The sequence below is a fragment of the Coregonus clupeaformis genome, chromosome 1, assembly GCF_020615455.1.
Source record: "Coregonus clupeaformis isolate EN_2021a chromosome 1, ASM2061545v1, whole genome shotgun sequence".
Lineage (NCBI taxonomy): Eukaryota > Metazoa > Chordata > Actinopteri > Salmoniformes > Salmonidae > Coregonus > Coregonus clupeaformis.
In genome coordinates this window covers 90405498-90426825 of record NC_059192.1, presented here as the reverse complement: position 1 = coordinate 90426825, position 21328 = coordinate 90405498, and the positions used below count along the sequence as shown (strand labels likewise).

General features: G+C 47.9%; 1 protein-coding gene across 1 annotated transcript in view; it reads right to left on the bottom strand.

Moving 5' to 3' along the window:
- LOC121559267 (formin-2-like) overlaps positions 1-21328 on the bottom strand; it is a 112925-nt gene that overhangs the window by 20332 nt on the left and 71265 nt on the right. Inside the window, exons 3-8 of the mRNA XM_045221872.1 lie at positions 12680-12836; positions 9938-9949; positions 7061-7122; positions 5674-6415; positions 5199-5424; positions 496-874 (exon numbers count right to left, since the gene is read on the bottom strand). Of these exons, the coding sequence (XP_045077807.1) occupies positions 496-874; positions 5199-5424; positions 5674-6415; positions 7061-7122; positions 9938-9949; positions 12680-12836 (1578 nt within the window). The remainder of the gene's footprint in view (positions 1-495; positions 875-5198; positions 5425-5673; positions 6416-7060; positions 7123-9937; positions 9950-12679; positions 12837-21328) is intronic.

Below are 21328 nucleotides of genomic sequence, written 5' to 3'. Positions count from 1 at the left end.
GGAGGACAGGACAGGAGGACAGGACAGGAAGTGATGTAGATAACTGATACAGGGACTGTGTCCCAAATGATAGCCTATTCCCTACATAGAGTAAGACGGGCTCTGGTCAAAAGTAGTGCACTATTTAGGGACTAGGGTTTCATTTGGGACACAGGCTGATTCAGAAACCAAACAGGGAACATCAAGGGGAAACTGTCTGGCCCAGTTTGGCCACGGACGTAAGCCTCTATTTTGTGCATATCCCGTCTGGCTCTAGACTGTCAAAGCTAGTCAATAAAAGCCTGTTGTATCCATCTCCTCCAACATCACAGGCTCTGACTGGGGATGCAGAGATACCCCGGCAGTTTTAAAAGACATTACCAGGGTCAGAGATGAAAAAGGTCCAGTCTCACTCTATCCTACTTAGCGTGGCAATAAACATTTTAACCATATTCAACGACCGAGATCAAATTTGCTAAACGAGCACCATTTTTGCGTATAAAAATCTGCTCTCACCTGTTTGGCTTTAGACTTGGCGATGGTATCAGATCTCACCTGTTTGGCTTTAGACTTGGCGATGGTATCAGATCTCACCTGTTTGGCTTTAGACTTGGTGATGGTATCAGATCTCACCTGTTTGGCTTTAGACTTGGTGATGGTATCAGATCTCACCTGTTTGGCTTTAGACTTGGTGATGGTATCAGATCTCACCTGTTTGGCTTTAGACTTGGTGATGGTATCAGATCTCACCTGTTTGGCTTTAGACTTGGTGATGGTATCAGACAGGGGTTTCTTCTTCTCCTTCACAGCAGTCTTGGAGAACAGCTCCACGAACTCCTCAAAGTTCACGTCAGGCTCCTCTATCTTGTCCCAGACCAGCGACACGCTCGCCTCTCTAGGATGAGGGAAAGAGTTTGTGAGGTCGTGACCGTTGGAACCACATCGGCGTTACAGTGTTACACCTTGAGGACGTCTCTAGGATGAGGAAAGGGTTAGTGAGGTCGTGACCGTTGGAACCACATAGGCGTTACAGTGTTACACCTTGAGGACGTCTCTAGGATGAGGAAAGGGTTAGTGAGGTCGTGACCGTTGGAACCACATATAAAAAAAGTTACAGTAGTACACCTTGAGTGAGAAATATCATCTAACTTTTCGTCCATATCTCATTTGGTATTGTGACAGCAAATCAATACATTTCCGTTAAAAACAATTGACACAGCATCTATTCTACTATCAACTGATGTCACTACTGTGGGGGTAATCGTATTGTTCTGCCTCTAGCTTGTTTTCCTAGACTGTCACATTGTCAGTTTAACCAGCTTGGCATTTCTTGTTCCATGGTTCAAAATTCAAAACCTGTTTGTATCAAATACCTCCAAAGCTGTTCTCCAGCCAGCCAGCCAGAGAGGGTCCAGTCTAACCACATGCTGCCAGAGAGGGTCCAGTCTAACCACCTGCTGCCAGAGAGGGTCCAGTCTAACCACATGCTGCCAGAGAGGGTCCAGTCTAACCACCTGCTGCCAGAGAGGGTCCAGTCTAACCACCTGCTGCCAGAGAGGGTCCAGTCTAACCACCTGCTGCCAGAGAGGGTCCAGTCTAACCACATGCTGCCAGAGAGGGTCCAGTCTAACCAGATGCTGCCAGAGAGGGTCCAGTCTAACCACCTGCTGCCAGAGTGGGTCCAGTCTAACCACCTGCTGCCAGAGAGGGTCCAGTCTAACCACATGCTGCCAGAGAAGGTCCAGTCTAACCACCTGCTGCCAGAGAGGGTCCAGTCTAACCACATGCTGCCAGAGAGGGTCCAGTCTAACCACATGCTGCCAGAGAGGGTCCAGTCTAACCACATGCTGCCAGAGAGGGTCCAGTCTAACCACATGCTGCCAGAGAGGGTCCAGTCTAACCACATGCTGCCAGAGAGGGTCCAGTCTAACCACATGCTGCCAGAGAGGGTCCAGTCTAACCACCTGCTGCCAGAGAGGGTCCAGTCTAACCACATGCTGCCAGAGAGGGTCCAGTCTAACCACCTGCTGCCAGAGAGGGTCCAGTCTAACCACATGCTGCCAGAGAGGGTCCAGTCTAACCACCTGCTGCCAGAGAGGGTCCAGTCTAACCACATGCTGCCAGAGAGGGTCCAGTCTAACCACATGCTGCCAGAGAGGGTCCAGTCTAACCAGATGCTGCCAGAGAGGGTCCAGTCTAACCACATGCTGCCAGAGAGGGTCCAGTCTAACCACCTGCTGCCAGAGAGGGTCCAGTCTAACCACATGCTGCCAGAGAGATTCCAGTCTAACCACCTCCTGCCAGAGAGGGTCCAGTCTAACCACATGCTGCCAGAGAGGGTCCAGTCTAACCACCTGCTGCCAGAGAGGGTCCAGTCTAACCACCTGCTGCCAGAGAGGGTCCAGTCTAACCACCTGCTGCCAGAGAGGGTCCAGTTTAACCACATGCTGCCAGAGAGGGTCCAGTCTAACCACCTGCTGCCAGAGAGGGTCCAGTCTAACCATATGCTGCCAGAGAGGGTCCAGTCTAACCACATGCTGCCAGAGAGGGTCCAGTCTAACCACCTGCTGCCAGAGAGGGTCCAGTCTAACCATATGCTGCCAGAGAGGGTCCAGTCTAACCACATGCTCCTAGAGAGGGTCCAGTCTAACCATATGCTGCCAGAGTGGGTCCAGTCTAACCATATGCTGCCTGGACGACACCTGTTTTCATTCAAACCTCAGCTTCTAACATCTTTTTTTCATTTCACTGAGTTATGGTGGTTTCTCAATATGCATTCTACCGTGCTCCACACTGTCATGCTCTGAGCACATTCCCCGAGGACGTTCTCTGGAGTACGTTCTTGTGAGTACGTTCTTGTGGAGAACACATTAAAACTTTGCATTTGAGAAGCACCTCCCCCTACTGTATTACCTCAGGCTGCTCCTCCCCCTTCACTGACCCCTCCCCCTACTGTGTTACCTCAGGCTGCTCCTCCCCGTTCACTGACCCCTCCCCCTACTGTATTACCTCAGGCTGCTCCTCCCCGTTCACTGACCCCTCCCCCTACTGTATTACCTCAGGCTGCTCCTCCCCATTCACTGACCCCTCCCCCTACTGTATTACCTCAGGCTGCTCCTCCCCGTTCACTGACCCCTCCCCCTACTGTATTACCTCAGGCTGCTCCTCCCCCGTTCACTGACCCCTCCCCCTACTGTATTACCTCAGGCTGCTCCTCCCCGTTCACTGACCCCTCCCCTACTGTATTACCTCAGGCTGCTCCTCCCCGTTCACTGACCCCTCCCCCTACTGTATTACCTCAGGCTGCTCCTCCCCCTTCACTGACCCCTCCCCCTACTGTATTACCTCAGGCTGCTCCTCCCCGATCACTGAACGTTCTTCCAGCCAGGACAATGGCAACAATAGAGACCAAACAAGATATACACAAAGCAAATGTTTTACGTCATAACTATCAGCTAGATATACAGTATGTGAATCGTAAAAATCTAGCTGGCCAGATAGTTTAACAGGCAAAAATGACCTAAAATGAATGTTATGCAAAGTACATGCCAATTCTTCATGGCTAACCAGTTAGCCCTATTAACAGTAGTAGCTAGCCAGTTAGCCCTATTGGCAGTGCCAGTTTGCCCTATTGACAGTAGCAGTTAGCTCTATTGACAATAGTAGCTAGCCAGTTAGCCCTATTGACAGTAGTAGCTAGCCAGTTAGCCCTATTGACAGTAGTAGCTAGCCAGTTAGCCCTATTGACAGTAGTAGCTAGCCAGTTAGCCCTATTGACAATAGTAGCTAGCCAGTTAGCCCTATTGACAGTAGTAGCTAGCCAGTTAGCCCTATTGACAATAGTAGCTAGCCAGTTAGCCCCATTGACAATAGTAGCTAGCCAGTTAGCCCTATTGACAGTAGTAGCTAGCCAGTTAGCCCTATTGCCAGTAGTAGCTAGCCAGTTAGCCCTATTGACACTAGTAGCTAGCAAGTTAGCCCTATTGACAATAGTAGCTAGCCAGTTAGCCCTATTGACAATAGTAGCTAGCCAGTTAGCCCTATTGACAGTAGTAGCTAGCCAGTTAGCCCTATTGACAGTAGTAGCTAGCCAGTTAGCCCTATTGACAGTAGTAGCTAGCCAGTTAGCCCTATTGACAGTAGTAGCTAGCCAGTTAGCCCTATTGACAGTAGTAGCTAGCCAGTTAGCCCTATTGACAGCAGTAGCAAGCCAGTTAGCCCTATTGACAGCAGTAGCAAGCCAGTTAGCCCTATTGACAGTAGCAGCTAGCCAGTTAGCCCTATTGACAGTAGTAGCAAGCCAGTTAGCCCTATTAACAATAGTAGCTAGCCAGTTAGCCCTATTGACAGTAGCAGCTAGCCCTATTGACAGTAGCAGATAACCAGTTAGCCCTATTGACAGTAGCAGTTAGCCAGTTAGCCCTATTGACTTACTATGGGCTTGCGATCTACACACGCCTATGTATTGTAGGCAGGTCAAAATGCCAAAATGAACACAGTATGTATTTATTAACATATTAAGATAAAGTATTGAGATGTGAAAGGGCAACATTTCATTCCGAAGTTGCCGTTTATTTTCTCTCACTTTAGCTCAAATAATGGCCTCCATGGTTTTCAAGAAATGTTGCGTAGTTGTTTACGTGGATTCGTACTTTTTCTGTGCATACTTTGTTGAAACTTGCGTCGACGCTTAAAAACTATGTACAAACGGAGTACGCATCTGAAAAGTGCCCTCTGTGCTCCGTTTCACATACTTTGATTTGGACTCATACTCCGTCCGACCCTTCCTGTGTAGGCATTTTCAGAAACAGCCTTGTCCACACTATCATAAATGCTGAGCAGAATCCTCTTTAGTTGGGGCCATGGTCTGAAACAATACAGCAAGGTCCACAAAGAGTCTGATCTAGGATCAGTTTTCCATCTTAAATCACACAGGCCCAGACGCTAATGTAACTAGCATAGCTGTAATAATATAATATAACATGCCATTTAGCAGACGCTTTTATCCAAAGCGACTTACAGTCATGCGTGCATACATTTTTGTGTTTGGGTGGTTCCGGGGATCGAAACCCACTACCTTGGCGTTACAAGCGCCGTGCTCTACCAGCTGAGCTACAGAGGACCACAGCTGTCACATGATTACTTTTTAGCATAGCACTTTTGTGACAACTGCTGAAAAAAAAAAAGGGCTTGTTAAATACATTTGATTGATTGATTACTTTTTGTGTTGAGCCGAGTTGAGCTGTATCCTGGTCCAGTAGAGAGGTTTCATGGGCCTGGGAGGCTCCACCACTCCTTTCCGGGGAGGTTTCTCATGGGCCATGCTTAGAGCATACAGTCCCATGGGCAGGGGAGGGACCAGGGAGCCCAAGCCACAGGGTGGAGGAGGAGGAGGAGGACCGCCCATCCCAGGTAATGGTGGAGGAGGTGGGGGGCCACAGCCACCTGGTAGAGGAGGTGGGGGAGGGCACATCCCAGGTAATGGTGGAGGTGGTGGGGGGCCACAGCCACCTGGTAGAGGGGGTGGGGGAGGTGCCATCCCCATCATCCCAGGTAATGGTGGAGGAGGTGGGGGGCCACAGCCACCTGGTAGAGGGGGTGGGGGAGGTGCCATCCCCATGCCAGGTAGAGGAGGTGGGGGAGGGGGGGGCATCATACCCCCTGGTAGAGGAGGTGGGGGAGGGGGCATCATACCCCCTGGTAGAGGAGGTGGGGGAGGGGGCATCATACCCCCTGGTAGAGGAGGTGGGGGAGGGGGCATCATACCCCCTGGTAGAGGAGGTGGTGGAGGGGGCATCATACCCCCTGGTAAAGGAGGTGGTTTAATGCCACTCTGTTGCTGCTGTTGGCACGTACAGACAAATGCTGGTCCGGCCTTGGGGGAGAAGGGTATGGGTAGGGACAGGGCCAGTTCTGAGGGGAGATTAGGTTGACAGGAGGAAGACAAGGTGGTCACTCCTCCATTCTCCTTTACAAAGAAGGGTGGCATCTGGTCCGGTAAAGGCACTTTAAACTTAAAGCTTTCCTCCATAGGCGACGTCTGGACAGACTTGGCCTCTAGACAACTCAGAAGACTTTCAGTCTGTAGGTCTACATCACAGACCTCCACTATCCTCTCCTCAGTCTGTAGGTCTACATGACAGACCTCCTTCACCATCCTCTCCTCAGTCTGTAGGTCTACATGACAGACCTCCTTCACCATCCTCTCCTCAGTCTGTAGGTCTACATGACAGACCTCCTTCACCATCCTCTCCTCAGTCTGTAGGTCTACATGACAGACCTCCCTGTACAGACCCCCCTCCCCACCACTCTCCAGGGGGCACTGTTCCTCCAGCTCAGCTATCTTAGTCCGCAGGTCCTCGATGGTCTGTTCTAACTGCTGGATCACGTTGACGTGCTCCTCTTTCAGCTTCACTGTTTTCATCACTGACTCCTCCTGGACAGATAGAGACAGAGAGAGAGGAGAGAGGAGAGAGAGCGAGAGACAGAGAGACAAAGAGAGAGAGAGAGCGACAGAGAGAGACAGAGACAGCGACAGAGAGAGAGACAACACAGTGTTCATATAAACCTTTAAAGCAATATGTTAACTGTTATATAAGCACAATGAGAACGATATGTTATATTGAACATATTGTTGTTAGAGGCAGGGCTTCTTGAAGGAGCAAAATGACTTCCTATGGGACAAGTTAAGACAAAGGACAATACTTTACCAACAAGGTGCCTCTCCAGGACACATGAGTGATGACTGATAAACACAGGAGAGGACTGAGTCTGCCAGGTATCGGCCCACACAACAAGACCAAGTCCCTCACATATAACCGCTATTAAGCTTATTCCACTAAACTAGCACAACTAACTGTTAGTGGATGCTGCCCTCATGTGGTCAATCAGGTGAAAGGTGGTGAGGGCTATTCTGGCTAAATGTTGATGACGGACCAGAAATACTATGCAATTCTCTCCCAAGGGGAAAATACTGTATAATTCTATAGCTAACCTCTCAGATAGGGTTGCAAGATCCCCTACTGATTTTATGGAATCTTACCGGTACTTTGCAACCCTAATCTCAGGTAGTGTGACTGACCTGAAGTTCGTTGACTGCTTCTCTCTGCTGTCTCTTCAGCCCCAGGATGGCTGCCTGGTGTCCTGTAGGAACAGAGAGGATCCTTCTATATTATCCCTACCAGAATACAACTACACCCGACATTCTACATTAAAATGCAAATCAATTTAGAACATTTTTGACATGCGTTCTTCTGGATTTTTTTTGGTTGTTATTCTGTCTCTCACTGTTCAAATAAAACCTACCATTAAAATGATAGACTGATCATTTCTTTGTCGGTGGGCAAACGTACAAAATCAGCAGGGGATCAAATACTCCACCCCCCTCACTGTAAATTCACAATCTGTTGCATCATGCAATGTTTTTCTTAGAATGAAATTAAAATGGACATTTAACACTACTACATTTACCAGTCTGCTCTATAGGAGTCAAACTCAACAGCAGGGAAATACTACAGGATGTTGGGGGACATTAGAGGGGAAATACTACAGGATGTTGGGGGACATTAGAGGGGAAAGAGTACAGGATGTTGGGGGACATTAGAGGGGAAAGAGTACAGGATGTTGGGGGGACATTAGAGGGGAAGAGTACAGGATGTTGGGGGACATTAGAGGGGAAAGAGTACAGGATGTTGGGGGACATTAGAGGGGAAAGAGTACAGGATGTTGGGGGACATTAGAGGGGAAAGAGTACAGGATGTTGGGGGGACATTAGAGGGGAAAGAGTACAGGATGTTGGGGGACATTAGAGGGGAAAGAGTACAGGATGTTGGGGGACATTAGAGGGGAAAGAGTACAGGATGTTGGGGGGACATTAGAGGGGAAAGAGTACAGGATGTTGGGGGGACATTAGAGGGGAAAGAGTACAGGATGTTGGGGGACATTAGAGGGGAAAGAGTACAGGATGTTGGGGGACATTAGAGGGGAAAGAGTACAGGATGTTGGGGGACATTAGAGGGGAAATACTACAGGATGTTGGGGGACATTAGAGGGGAAAGAGTACAGGATGTTGGGGGGACATTAGAGGGGAAAGAGTACAGGATGTTGGGGGGACATTAGAGGGGAAAGAGTACAGGATGTTGGGGGGACATTAGAGGGGAAAGAGTACAGGATGTTGGGGGGACATTAGAGGGGAAAGAGTACAGGATGTTTGGGGACATTAGAGGGGAAATACTACAGGATGTTGGGGGACATTAGAGGGGAAAGAGTACAGGATGTTGGGGGACATTAGAGGGGAAAGAGTACAGGATGTTGGGGGGACATTAGAGGGGAAAGAGTACAGGATGTTGGGGGACATTAGAGGGGAAAGAGTACAGGATGTTGGGGGACATTAGAGGGGAAAGAGTACAGGATGTTGGGGGACATTAGAGGGGAAAGAGTACAGGATGTTGGGGGACATTAGAGGGGAAAGAGTACAGGATGTTGGGGGACATTAGAGGGGAAAGAGTACAGGATGTTGGGGGGACATTAGAGGGGAAAGAGTACAGGATGTTGGGGGACATTAGAGGGGAAAGAGTACAGGATGTTGGGGGACATTAGAGGGGAAAGAGTACAGGATGTTGGGGGACATTAGAGGGGAAAGAGTACAGGATGTTGGGGGACATTAGAGGGGAAATACTACAGGATGTTGGGGGACATTAGAGGGGAAAGAGTACAGGATGTTGGGGGACATTAGAGGGGAAAGAGTACAGGATGTTGGGGGACATTAGAGGGGAAAGAGTACAGGATGTTGGGGGACATTAGAGGGGAAAGAGTACAGGATGTTGGGGGACATTAGAGGGGAAAGAGTACAGGATGTTGGGGGGACATTAGAGGGGAAAGAGTACAGGATGTTGGGGGACATTAGAGGGGAAAGAGTACAGGATGTTGGGGGACATTAGAGGGGAAATACTACAGGATGTTGGGGGACATTAGAGGGGAAAGAGTACAGGATGTTGGGGGACATTAGAGGGGAAAGAGTACAGGATGTTGGGGGACATTAGAGGGGAAAGAGTACAGGATGTTGGGGGACATTAGAGGGGAAAGAGTACAGGATGTTGGGGGGACATTAGAGGGGAAAGAGTACAGGATGTTGGGGGACATTAGAGGGGAAAGAGTACAGGATGTTGGGGGACATTAGAGGGGAAAGAGTACAGGATGTTGGGGGACATTAGAGGGGAAAGAGTACAGGATGTTGGGGGACATTAGAGGGGAAAGAGTACAGGATGTTGGGGGACATTAGAGGGGAAAGAGTACAGGATGTTGGGGGACATTAGAGGGGAAAGAGTACAGGATGTTGGGGGACATTAGAGGGGAAATACTACAGGATGTTGGGGGACATTAGAGGGGAAAGAGTACAGGATGTTGGGGGACATTAGAGGGGAAAGAGTACAGGATGTTGGGGGACATTAGAGGGGAAAGAGTACAGGATGTTGGGGGGACATTAGAGGGGAAAGAGTACAGGATGTTGGGGGACATTAGAGGGGAAAGAGTACAGGATGTTGGGGGACATTAGAGGGGAAAGAGTACAGGATGTTGGGGGACATTAGAGGGGAAATACTACAGGATGTTGGGGGACATTAGAGGGGAAATACTACAGGATGTTGGGGGACATTAGAGGGGAAAGAGTACAGGATGTTGGGGGACATTAGAGGGGAAAGAGTACAGGATGTTGGGGGGACATTAGAGGGGAAAGAGTACAGGATGTTGGGGGACATTAGAGGGGAAAGCGGTGCTCAGAATATCAATCCATCTGTGTCTGCCTAAGCACTGACTCATTGTTGCTATGCAACCTTCCCCCTTTTAATAGCATGTGGGACTACAGACAGACAGCACATGATGTAACTGACGAACAAGGCCCAAAAGAAAAAGGAGTTAAATGATCACTTAGAAACACATTCACAATGTAACCATTACTTACCTTCATCACCCACTAGAGGTACCGTAGCATGAAAGAAGAGAGATCAAGTTTAGAAACAAGCCTTTCCTTAAATCTACACTGTTGGGTTAAATTAATGCTAGTGATATGTTTCAAGGCACCCCTGGTGTAAAACATGGTAGCTCAACTCCACTCTCCTTCTCCCTGGACACATAACTCTACCAGAACAAAAGCCAAAGCTACAAGCTCCACCCTGGCTGAGGAACAAAGCTACCCGCTCCACCCTGGCTGAGGAACAAGGTTAAAAAACAGAACGAGAGGAAAACAACCAATGAAAACAGATGATTGAGTCGAGGAGAGAGGGGTGCTTTAACTACAGAAAGGTGTTGCTTTTCCCCACATTACCAAGTTCCTCATTACTGGCACAGCTCAGTAGATATCTGTTGTAGCACTATAGACTGTGTGTATAAAACATTAAAAGAACACCTGCTCTTTTCCATGACAGACTGACCAGGTGAATCCAGGTGAAAGCTATGATCCCTTATGGATGTCACTTGTTAAATCCACTTCAAACAGTGTAGATGAAGGGGAGGAGACAGGTTAAAGAAGGATTTTTAAGCCTCGAGACAATTGAGACATGGATTGTGTATGTGTGCCATTCAGAGGGTGAATGGTCAAGACAAAATATTTAAGTGCCTTTGAATGGGATATGGTAGTAGGTGCCAGGCGCACCGGTTTGTGTCAAGAACTGCAATGCTGCTGGGTTTTTCATGCTCAACAGTTTCCCGTGTGTATCAAGAATGGTCCACCACCCAAAGGACATCCAGCCAACTTGACACAACTATGGGAAGCAATGGAGTCAACATGGGCCAGCATCCCTGTGGAACGCTTGACACCTTGTAGAGTCCGTGCCCCGACGAATTGAGGCTGTTCTGAGGGGAAAAGGGGGGGTGCAACTCAATATTAGGAAGGTGTTCCTAATGTTTGGTACACTCAGCGTATGTCTCTATAGTAGGGATCTGTAAACACGTCCTAATGAAGGCCCCCCAACAGCTTCAGTGTAGCCAATCAGGATCATTGCAAGTTAAAGTTTCAAAATAGACGCCATCTTCTAAATCAGGAGACGCTGAAAACAACTACAACAGTCTCTTTCCCCTACCCACCTTGGCCCCTACTCTCCTACAGTCTCTTTCCCCTACCCACCTTGGCCCCTACTCTCCTACAGTCTCTTTCCCCTACCCACCTTGGCCCCTACTCTCCTACAGTCTCTTTCCCCTACCCACCTTGGCCCCTACTCTCCTACAGTCTCTTTCCCTACCCACCTTGGCCCCTACTCTCCTACAGTCTCTTTCCCCTACCCACCTTGGCCCCTACTCCCCTACAGTCTCTTTCCCCTACCCACCTTGGCCCCTACTCTCCTACAGTCTCTTTCCCCTACCCACCTTGGCCCCTACTCTCCTACAGTCTCTTTCCCCTACCCACCTTGGCCCCTACTCTCCTACAGTCTCTTTCCCCTACCCACCTTGGCCCCTACTCTCCTACAGTCTCTTTCCCCTACCCACCTTGGCCCCTACTCTCCTACAGTCTCTTTCCCCTACCCACCTTGGCCCCTACAGTCTCTTTCCCCTACCCACCTTGGCCCCTACAGTCTCTTTCCCCTACCCACCTTGGCCCCTACTCTCCTACAGTCTCTTTCCCCTACCCACCTTGGCCCCTACTCTCCTACAGTCTCTTTCCCCTACCCACCTTGGCCCCTACTCTCCTACAGTCTCTTTCCCCTACCCACCTTGGCCCCTACTCTCCCTACAGTCTCTTTCCCCTACCCACCTTGGCCCCTACTCTCCTACAGTCTCTTTCCCCTACCCACCTTGGCCCCTACAGTCTCTTTCCCCTACCCACCTTGGCCCCTACTCTCCTACAGTCTCTTTCCCCTACCCACCTTGGCCCCTACTCTCCTACAGTCTCTTTCCCCTACCCACCTTGGCCCCTACTCTCCTACAGTCTCTTTCCCCTACCCACCTTGGCCCCTACTCTCCTACAGTCTCTTTCCCCTACCCACCTTGGCCCCTACTCTCCTACAGTCTCTTTCCCCTACCCACCTTGGCCCCTACTCTCCTACAGTCTCTTTCCCCTACCCACCTTGGCCCCTACTCTCCTACAGTCTCTTTCCCCTACCCACCTTGGCCCAACTTATTGTATATAGTATCTGTATAGATGTGTTGAGGGCCCCTACTCTCCTCTGTGTAATGAGGCCTGGTCTGATATCTGTTTTAGTCCTAGTCTCTACAGTATATAGTATCTGTATAGATGTGTTGAGGGCCCCTACTCTCCTCTGTGTAATGAGGCCTGGTCTGATATCTGTTTTAGTCCTAGTCTCTACAGTATATAGTATCTGTATAGATGTGTTGAGGGCCCCTACTCTCCTCTGTGTAATGAGGCCTGGTCTGATATCTGTTTTAGTCCTAGTCTCTACAGTATATAGTATCTGTATAGATGTGGTGAGGGCCCCTACTCTCCTCTGTGTAATGAGGCCTGGTCTGATATCTGTTTTAGTCCTAGTCTCTACAGTATATAGTATCTGTATAGATGTGTTGAGGGCCCCTACTCTCCTCTGTGTAATGAGGCCTGGTCTGATATCTGTTTTAGTGCTAGTCTCTACATTTACATTTACATTTTAGTCATTTAGCAGACGCTCTTATCCAGAGCGACTTACAGGAGCAATTAGGGTTAAGTGCCTTGCTCTACAGTATATAGTATCTGTACAGATGTGTTGAGGGCCCCTACCCTCCTCGGTGTACTGGAGGCCTGGTCTATCTTCTCCCACAGGTCTGGGTGGGGGCCACAGGGTCTTCAGGTGCCCAGGGAGGGGGGCCCGGCCCTCAAAGTGTTCCATGGAGTTGGGGGGCTGGCTGACCGCTGCCCACGTGTACAGCTGGTCTTGCTGGGGGAGAGAGGGAGATGAGGGTAGGTAACATGGCATACATGAGAACATAAGAGGAGATCAAATGCTCTAAGGGGACGACAGAGGACATACAGAGACAGAGGTAGACGGTAAGAGCTATGGAATACATAGCAGTAGGATGACTCATCAGTTACCTAACAGTAAAGGCAAGTACTCCTATAGACCAGATCTGAAAGGACTGGATACACATCAATAATATGGGAACAGCTCCAACTCCTCTAGTGCACTCCTTTTGACCAGGGCTCCTATCCCCCATCTAGTGCACTCCTTTTGACCAGGGCTCCTATCTCCCATCTAGTGCACTCCTTTTGACCAGGGCTCCTATCCCCCATCTAGTGCACTCCTTTTGACCAGGGCTCCTATCCCCCCATCTAGTGCACTCCTTTTGACCAGGGCTCCTATCCCCCATCTAGTGCACTCCTTTTGACCAGGGCTCCTATCTCCATCTAGTGCACTCCTTTTGACCAGGGCTCCTATCCCCCCATCTAGTGCACTCCTTTTGACCAGGGCTCCTATCCCCCCATCTAGTGCACTCCTTTTGACCAGGGCTCCTTGTGAATGGAACACATTAAAGAGGTCTGGATGGAAGGGGTTGAAAGATCCATATTAGCTGCATAAACACTGACATCACACCACCATGTTCAACATAGTCAGTCTGACATCATCAACACACCACCATGTTCAACATAGTCAGTCTGACATCATCAACACACCGTCATGTTCAACATAGTCAGTCTGACATCATCAACACACCATCATGTTCAACATAGTCAGTCTGACACCGTCAACACACCATCATGTTCAACATAGTCAGTCTGACATCATCAACACACCATCATGTTTAACATAGTCAGTCTGACATCATCAACACACCGTCATGTTCAACATAGTCAGTCTGACATCATCAACACACCGTCATGTTCAACATAGTCAGTCTGACATCATCAACACACCACCATGTTCAACATAGTCAGTCTGACGTCGTCAACACACCGTCATGTTCAACATAGTCAGTCTGACATCATCAACACACCATCATGTTCAACATAGTCAGTCTGACATCGTCAACACACCATCATGTTCAACATAGTCAGTCTGACATCATCAACACACCGTCATGTTCAACATAGTCAGTCTGACATCATCATCACACCATCATATTCAACATAGTCAGTCTGACATCATCAACACACCATCATGTTCAACATAGTCAGTCTGACATCGTCAACACACCATCATGTTCAACATAGTCAGTCTGACATCATCAACACACCGTCATGTTCAACATTGTCAGTCTGACATCATCATCACACCATCATATTCAACATAGTCAGTCTGACATCATCAACACACCATCATGTTCAACATAGTCAGTCTGACATCATCAACACACCACCATGTTCAACATAGTCAGTCTGACATCATCAACACACCATCATGTTCAACATAGTCAGTCTGACATCATCAACACACCATCATGTTCAACATAGTCAGTCTGACATCATCAACACACCATCATATTCAACAGTCAGTCTGACATCGTCAACACATTTACATTTACATTTTAGTCATTTAGCAGACGCTCTTATCCAGAGCGACTTACAGGAGCAATTAGGGTTAAGTGCCTTGCTCAAGGGCACATCGACAGATTTTGCACCTAATCGGCTCGGGGATTAGAACCAGCGACCTTTCGGGTACTGGCACAACGCTCTTAACCACTAAGCTACCTGCCGCCCTAACACACCGTCATGTTCAACATCGTCAACACACAGTCATGTTCAACATAGTCAGTCTGACATCGTCAACACACCATCATGTTCAACATAGTCAGTCTGACATCATCAACACACCATCATGTTCAACATAGTCAGTCTGACATCGTCAACACACCGTCATGTTCAACATAGTCAGTCTGACATCATCATCACACCATCATGTTCAACATAGTCAGTCTGACATCGTCAACACACCATCATGTTCAACATAGTCAGTCTGACATCGTCAACACACCGTCATGTTCAACATAGTCAGTCTGACATCATCAACACACCGTCATGTTCAACATAGTCAGTCTGACATCATCAACACACCGTCATGTTCAACATAGTCAGTCTGACATCATCATCACACCATCATGTTCAACATAGTCAGTCTGACATCATCAACACACCGTCATATTCAACATAGTCAGTCTGACATCGTCATCACACCGTCATGTTCAACATAGTCAGTCTGACATCATCATCAAACCATCATGTTCAACATAGTCAGTCTGACATCATCAACACACCGTCATGTTCAACATAGTCAGTCTGACACCGTCAACACACCATCACGTTCAACAGTCAGTCTGACATCATCAACACACCGTCATGTTCAACAGTCAGTCTGACATCGTCAACACACCATCACGTTCAACAGTCAGTCTGACATCGTCATCACACCATCATGTTCAACATAGTCAGTCTGACATCATCATCACACCACCATGTTCAACATAGTCAGTCTGACATCATCATCACACCACCATGTTCAACAGTCAGTCTGACATCGTTAACACACCATCATGTTCAACATAGTCAGTCTGACATCGTCAACACACCATCATGTTCAACATAGTCAGTCTGACATCATCAACACACCGTCATGTTCAACATAGTCAGTCTGACATCATCAACACACCGTCATGTTCAACATAGTCAGTCTGACATCATCAAAACACCATCATGTTCCACATAGTCAGTCTGACATCGTCAACACACCGTCATGTTCAACATAGTCAGTCTGACATCATCAACACACCGTCATGTTCAACATAGTCAGTCTGACATCATCAACACACCGTCATGTTCAACATAGTCAGTCTGACATCGTCAACACACCATCATGTTCAACATAGTCAGTCTGACATCGTCAACACACCATCATATTCAACAGTCAGTCTGACATCATCAACACACCATCATGTTCAACATAGTCAGTCTGACATCGTCAACACACCATCACGTTCAACATAGTCAGTCTGACATCATCAACACACCGTCATGTTCAACATAGTCAGTCTGACATCATCAACACACCGTCATATTCAACATAGTCAGTCTGACATCGTCATCACACCGTCATGTTCAACATAGTCAGTCTGACATCATCATCACACCATCATGTTCAACAGTCAGTCTGACATCGTCAACACACCGTCATGTTCAACATAGTCAGTCTGCCATCGTCAACACACCACCATGTTCAACATAGTCAGTCTGACATCATCAACACACCGTCATGTTCAACATAGTCAGTCTGACATCGTCAACACACCACCATGTTCAACATAGTCAGTCTGACATCATCAACACACCATCATGTTCAACATAGCCAGTCTGACATCGTCAACACACCACCATGTTCAACATAGTCAGTCTGACATCATCAACACACCGGCATGTTCAACATAGTCAGTCTGACATCGTCAACACACCACCATGTTCAACATAGTCAGTCTGACATCATCAACACACCATCATGTTCAACATAGTCAGTCTGACATCATCAACACACCATCATGTTCAACATAGTCAGTCTGACATCATCAACACACCATCATGTTCAACATAGTCAGTCTGACATCATCAACACACCGGCATGTTCAACATAGTCAGTCTGACATCGTCAACACACCGTCATGTTCAACATAGTTAGTCTGACATCATCAACACACCGTCATGTTCAACATAGTTAGTCTGACATCATCAACACACCGGCATGTTCAACATAGTCAGTCTGACATCATCAACACACCACCATGTTCAACATAGTCAGTCTGACATCATCAACACACCGTCATGTTCAACATAGTTAGTCTGACATCATCAACACACCGGCATGTTCAACATAGTCAGTCTGACATCATCAACACACCATCATGTTCAACATAGTCAGTCTGACATCATCAACACACCATCATGTTCAACATAGTCAGTCTGACATCATCAACACACCGTCATGTTCAACATACAGTCTGACATCGTCAACACATTTACATTTACATTTTAGTCATTTAGCAGACGCTCTTATCTAGAGCGACTTACAGGAGCAATTAGGGTTAAGTGCCTTGCTCAAGGGCACATCGGCAGATTTTGCACCTAATCGGCTCGGGGATTAGAACCAGCGACCTTTCGGGTACTGGCACAACGCTCTTAACCACTAAGCTACCTGCCGCCCTAACACACCGTCATGTTCAACATCGTCAACACACAGTCATGTTCAACATAGTCAGTCTGACATCGTCAACACACCATCATGTTCAACATAGTCAGTCTGACATCATCAACACACCATCATGTTCAACATAGTCAGTCTGACATCATCAACACACCGTCATGTTCAACATAGTCAGTCTGACATCATCAACACACCGGCATGTTCAACATAGTCAGTCTGACATCATCAACACACCGTCATGTTCAACATAGTCAGTCTGACATCGTCAACACACCATCATGTTCAACATAGTCAGTCTGACATCATCAACACACCATCATATTCAACAGTCAGTCTGACATCATCAACACACCATCATGTTCAACATACAGTGGCTTGCGAAAGTATTCAGCCCCCTTGGCATTTTCCCCATTTTGTTGCCTTACAACCTGGAATTAAAATATATTTTTTGGGGGGTTTGTATCATTTGATTTACAAAACATGCCTACCACTTTGAAGATGCTAACTATTTTTTCTTGTGAAACAAATAAGAAATAAGACAAGAAAACAGAAAACTTGAGCGTGCATAACTATTCACCCCCCCAAAGTCAATACTTTGTAGAGCCACCTTTTGCAGCAATTACAGCTGCAAGTCTCTTGGGGTATGTCTCTATAAGCTTGGCACATCTAGCCACTGGGATTTTAACCCCTTCTTCAAGGCAAAACGGCTCCAGCTCCTTCAAGTGGGATTTCCCAGTCCCTGCCGATGAAAAACATCCCCACAGCATGATGCTGCCACCACCATGCTTCACTGTGGGGATGGTGTTCTCTAGGTGATGAGAGGTGTTGGGTTTGCGCCAGACATAGCATTTTCCTTGCTGGCCAAAAAGCTCAATTTTAGTCTCATCTGACCAGAGTACCTTCTTCCATATCTTTGGGGAGTCTCCCACATGGCTTTTGGCGAACACCAAACCTGTTAGCTTATTTTTTTCTTAAAGCAATGACTTTTTTCTGGCCACTCTTCCGTAAAGCTTTATCTTGGCCAGGTCGCAGTTGTAAATGAGAACTTGTTCTCAACTGGCTTACCTGGTTAAATAAACGTAAAAAAAAAAAAAAAAAGCCCAGCTCTGTGGAGTGTGCGGCTTAAAGTGGTCCTATGGACAGATACTCCAATCTCCGCTGTGGAGCTTTGCAGCTCTTTCAGGGTTATCTTTGGTCTCTTTGTTGCCTCTGATTAATGCCCTCCTTGCCTGGTCTGTGAGTTTTGGTGGGCGGCCTTCTCTTGGCAGGTTTGTTGTGGTGCCATATTCTTTCCATTTTTTAATAATGGATTTAATGGTGCTCCGTGGGATGTTCAAAGTTTCAGATATTTGTTTTATAACCCAACCCTGATCTGTACTTCTCCACAACTTTGTCCCTGACCTGTTTGGAGAGCTCCTTGGTCTTCATGGTGCCGCTTGCTTGGTGGTGCCCCTTGCTTAGTGGTGTTGCAGACTCTGGGGCCTTTCAGAACAGGTGTATATATACACTGAGATCATGTGACACTTAGATTGCACACAGGTGGACTTTATTTACCTAATTATGTGACTTTTGAAGGTAATTGGTTGCACCAGATCTTATTTAAGGGCTTCATAACAAAGGGGGTGAATACATATGCACGCACCACTTTTCCGTTGTTTTTTTTTAACAAGTAATTTTTTTTCATTTCACTTCACCAATTTGGACTATTTTGTGTATGTCCATTACATGAAATCGAAATAAAAATCCATTTAAATTACAGGTTATAATGCAACAAAATAGGAAAAACGCCATGAGGGGGATGAATACTTTTGCAAGGCCCCGTAGTCAGTCTGACATCGTCATCACACAGCAGATGTTGCACAGAAACAACGTTTATATCCCAAATGGCACCCTATTCCCTATATAGTGCACTACTTTAGACCAGAGAATGGCACCCTATTCCCTATATAGTGCACTACTTTAGACCAGAGAATGGCACCCTATTCCCTATATAGTGCACTACTTTAGACCAGAGAATGGCACCCTATTCCCTATATAGTGCACTACTTTAGACCAGAGAATGGCACCCTATTCCCTATATAGTGCACTACTTTAGACCAGAGAATGGCACCCTATTCCCTATATAGTGCACTACTTTAGACCAGAGAATGGCACCCTATTCCCTATATAGTGCACTACTTTAGACCAGAGAATGGCACCCTATTCCCTATATAGTGCACTACTTTAGACCAGAGAATGGCACCCTATTCCCTATATAGTGCAATATGGGCCCTCGTCAAAAGTAGTGCACTATATAGGGAATAGGGTGCCATTATTCATTCTACAATCATATGTTGAACGATCACATGGAATAATCCCATTTTAGATGCAATACTCTTTTCTTGGATGTTGACTGCAACGGAAACAATCCCAAACCACTATGTGACATCACATGCCGTGTGTATTCAAGCATCCCACGTTAGATTTAAAAACAAAGGTCATGTCCCAAATGGCGCCCTGTGGACCCTGGTCTAAAGTAGTGCACTACAAAGGGAATAGGGTGCGATTTGGGACGTAGAGACAGTTTTAACTATACAAAGGTCATGTCCCAAATGGCGCGCTGTGGACCCTGGTCTAAAGTAGTGCACTACAAAGGGAACAGGGTTCCATTTTGGGACAGAGCCCACAGACCTGTGAATATTGCTCCCATGCTAACCTGCAGGTGCTCAAACAGGTTGCATTTCCTGCGGACGGTCTGTTTGAGTTTGAGCCATGCGAGGTCCAGTCTCCTCTCCCTCTCCTCCCCTGTTCCCTGGCCGTTGATGGTTAGTAGCTCCCTGACTAGCTCAGGCACCTTGGACAGCGCCACACACTCAGAGTCCCCCACAGCATCATTAGCTAGAGCCAGGGAGGATGAGGATGAGCCTGAGCTCCCTTTGGTCTCTGTGCCCGACTCTGACATCTTCGCCATGTCCTTGTCAGCTTTAAATCTGTCACTTCCTGGACACCATATTCCATTTTATGGACCACAGCCTCTGGACTCAGCTCTATGCACCACTCCTGTTTGGAACGTGTAGGTATTCCATTTACCACCAGGAACGCTGAGGAAAATGTGGAGTTTGCATTTAAGAAAAAGAATATCAACAAATCCCTCGGGGGTTGTAAACGGTGGTGGTTTTTCTCAGGGGTTGTAGTCATCCTCTGCTCTGCTGTCCTCTGTTCCGATGCAGTGAGTTACCGCCAGTCTGGCACCTCTTTCCTTTCACCGGTCTTTCATCCCGAAACTCCCTAAGATGGTGCATCCTCTGTTAAACTGCAGCAGTGCCCAGAAACCTTGGGCGTTGCGGCCCCTTTCCCCCCCTCCCTCCTGTTCTCATGGTTGCTCTGACCCTGACCAGTCCATCCTCAGAGAGCCTGTTATGGTGGACTGATCTCCTCTATGACTACGCCTTCTCCTGCTCTATACTGCTGCTCTGTGCTGCACAGGGAGGAGAGGGGAGAGGAGAGGGGGGAGGAGAGGGGAGAGGAGGAGAGGGGAGAGGAGGAGAGGGGGGAGGAGAGGGGAGAGGAGGAGAGGAGAGGGGGGAGGAGAGGGGAGAGGAGGAGAGGGGGGAGGAGGAGAGGGGGGAGGAGGAGAGGGGAGAGGAGGAGAGGAGGAGAGGGGGGAGGAGGGAGGAGAGGGGAGAGGAGAGAGGAGTGGGGAGGGCGGGCGGGCAGTGCCAGAGGACGATCATATATTCACAGGTAAATGCCTGACAGAGCTGCCCTGTCCCGTCCTCTCCTGTCTGTAATCAGCTGCAGTTAGGCACAGTCCCAATGACCAGATTAGGGTATCAGGTTACAATCTGAAACCTGTCACGTCTGTCCACCTCTGGGGAGCATGAGTCAGGCAGGGAGGGAGCAGAGAAGTGGCGTCATTCTCTGTTATCGCTACAACATGCAGCAGTACAGTGTAACAACAGCTAACCAGGAGGCTGGTCCCTCTAGACACTGTAACAACAGCTAACCAGGAGGCTGGTCCCTCCAGACACTGTAATAACAGCTAACCAGGAGACTGGTCCCTCCAGACACTGTAATAACAGCTAACCAGGAGACTGGTCCCTCCAGACACTGTAACAACAGCTAACCAGGAGGCTGGTCCCGCCAGAGAGACACTGTAACAACAGCTAACCAGGAGGCTGGTCCCTCCAGAGACACACTGTAACAACAGCTAACCAGGAGGCTGGTCCCTCCAGACACTGTAACAACAGCTAACCAGGAGGCTGGTCCCT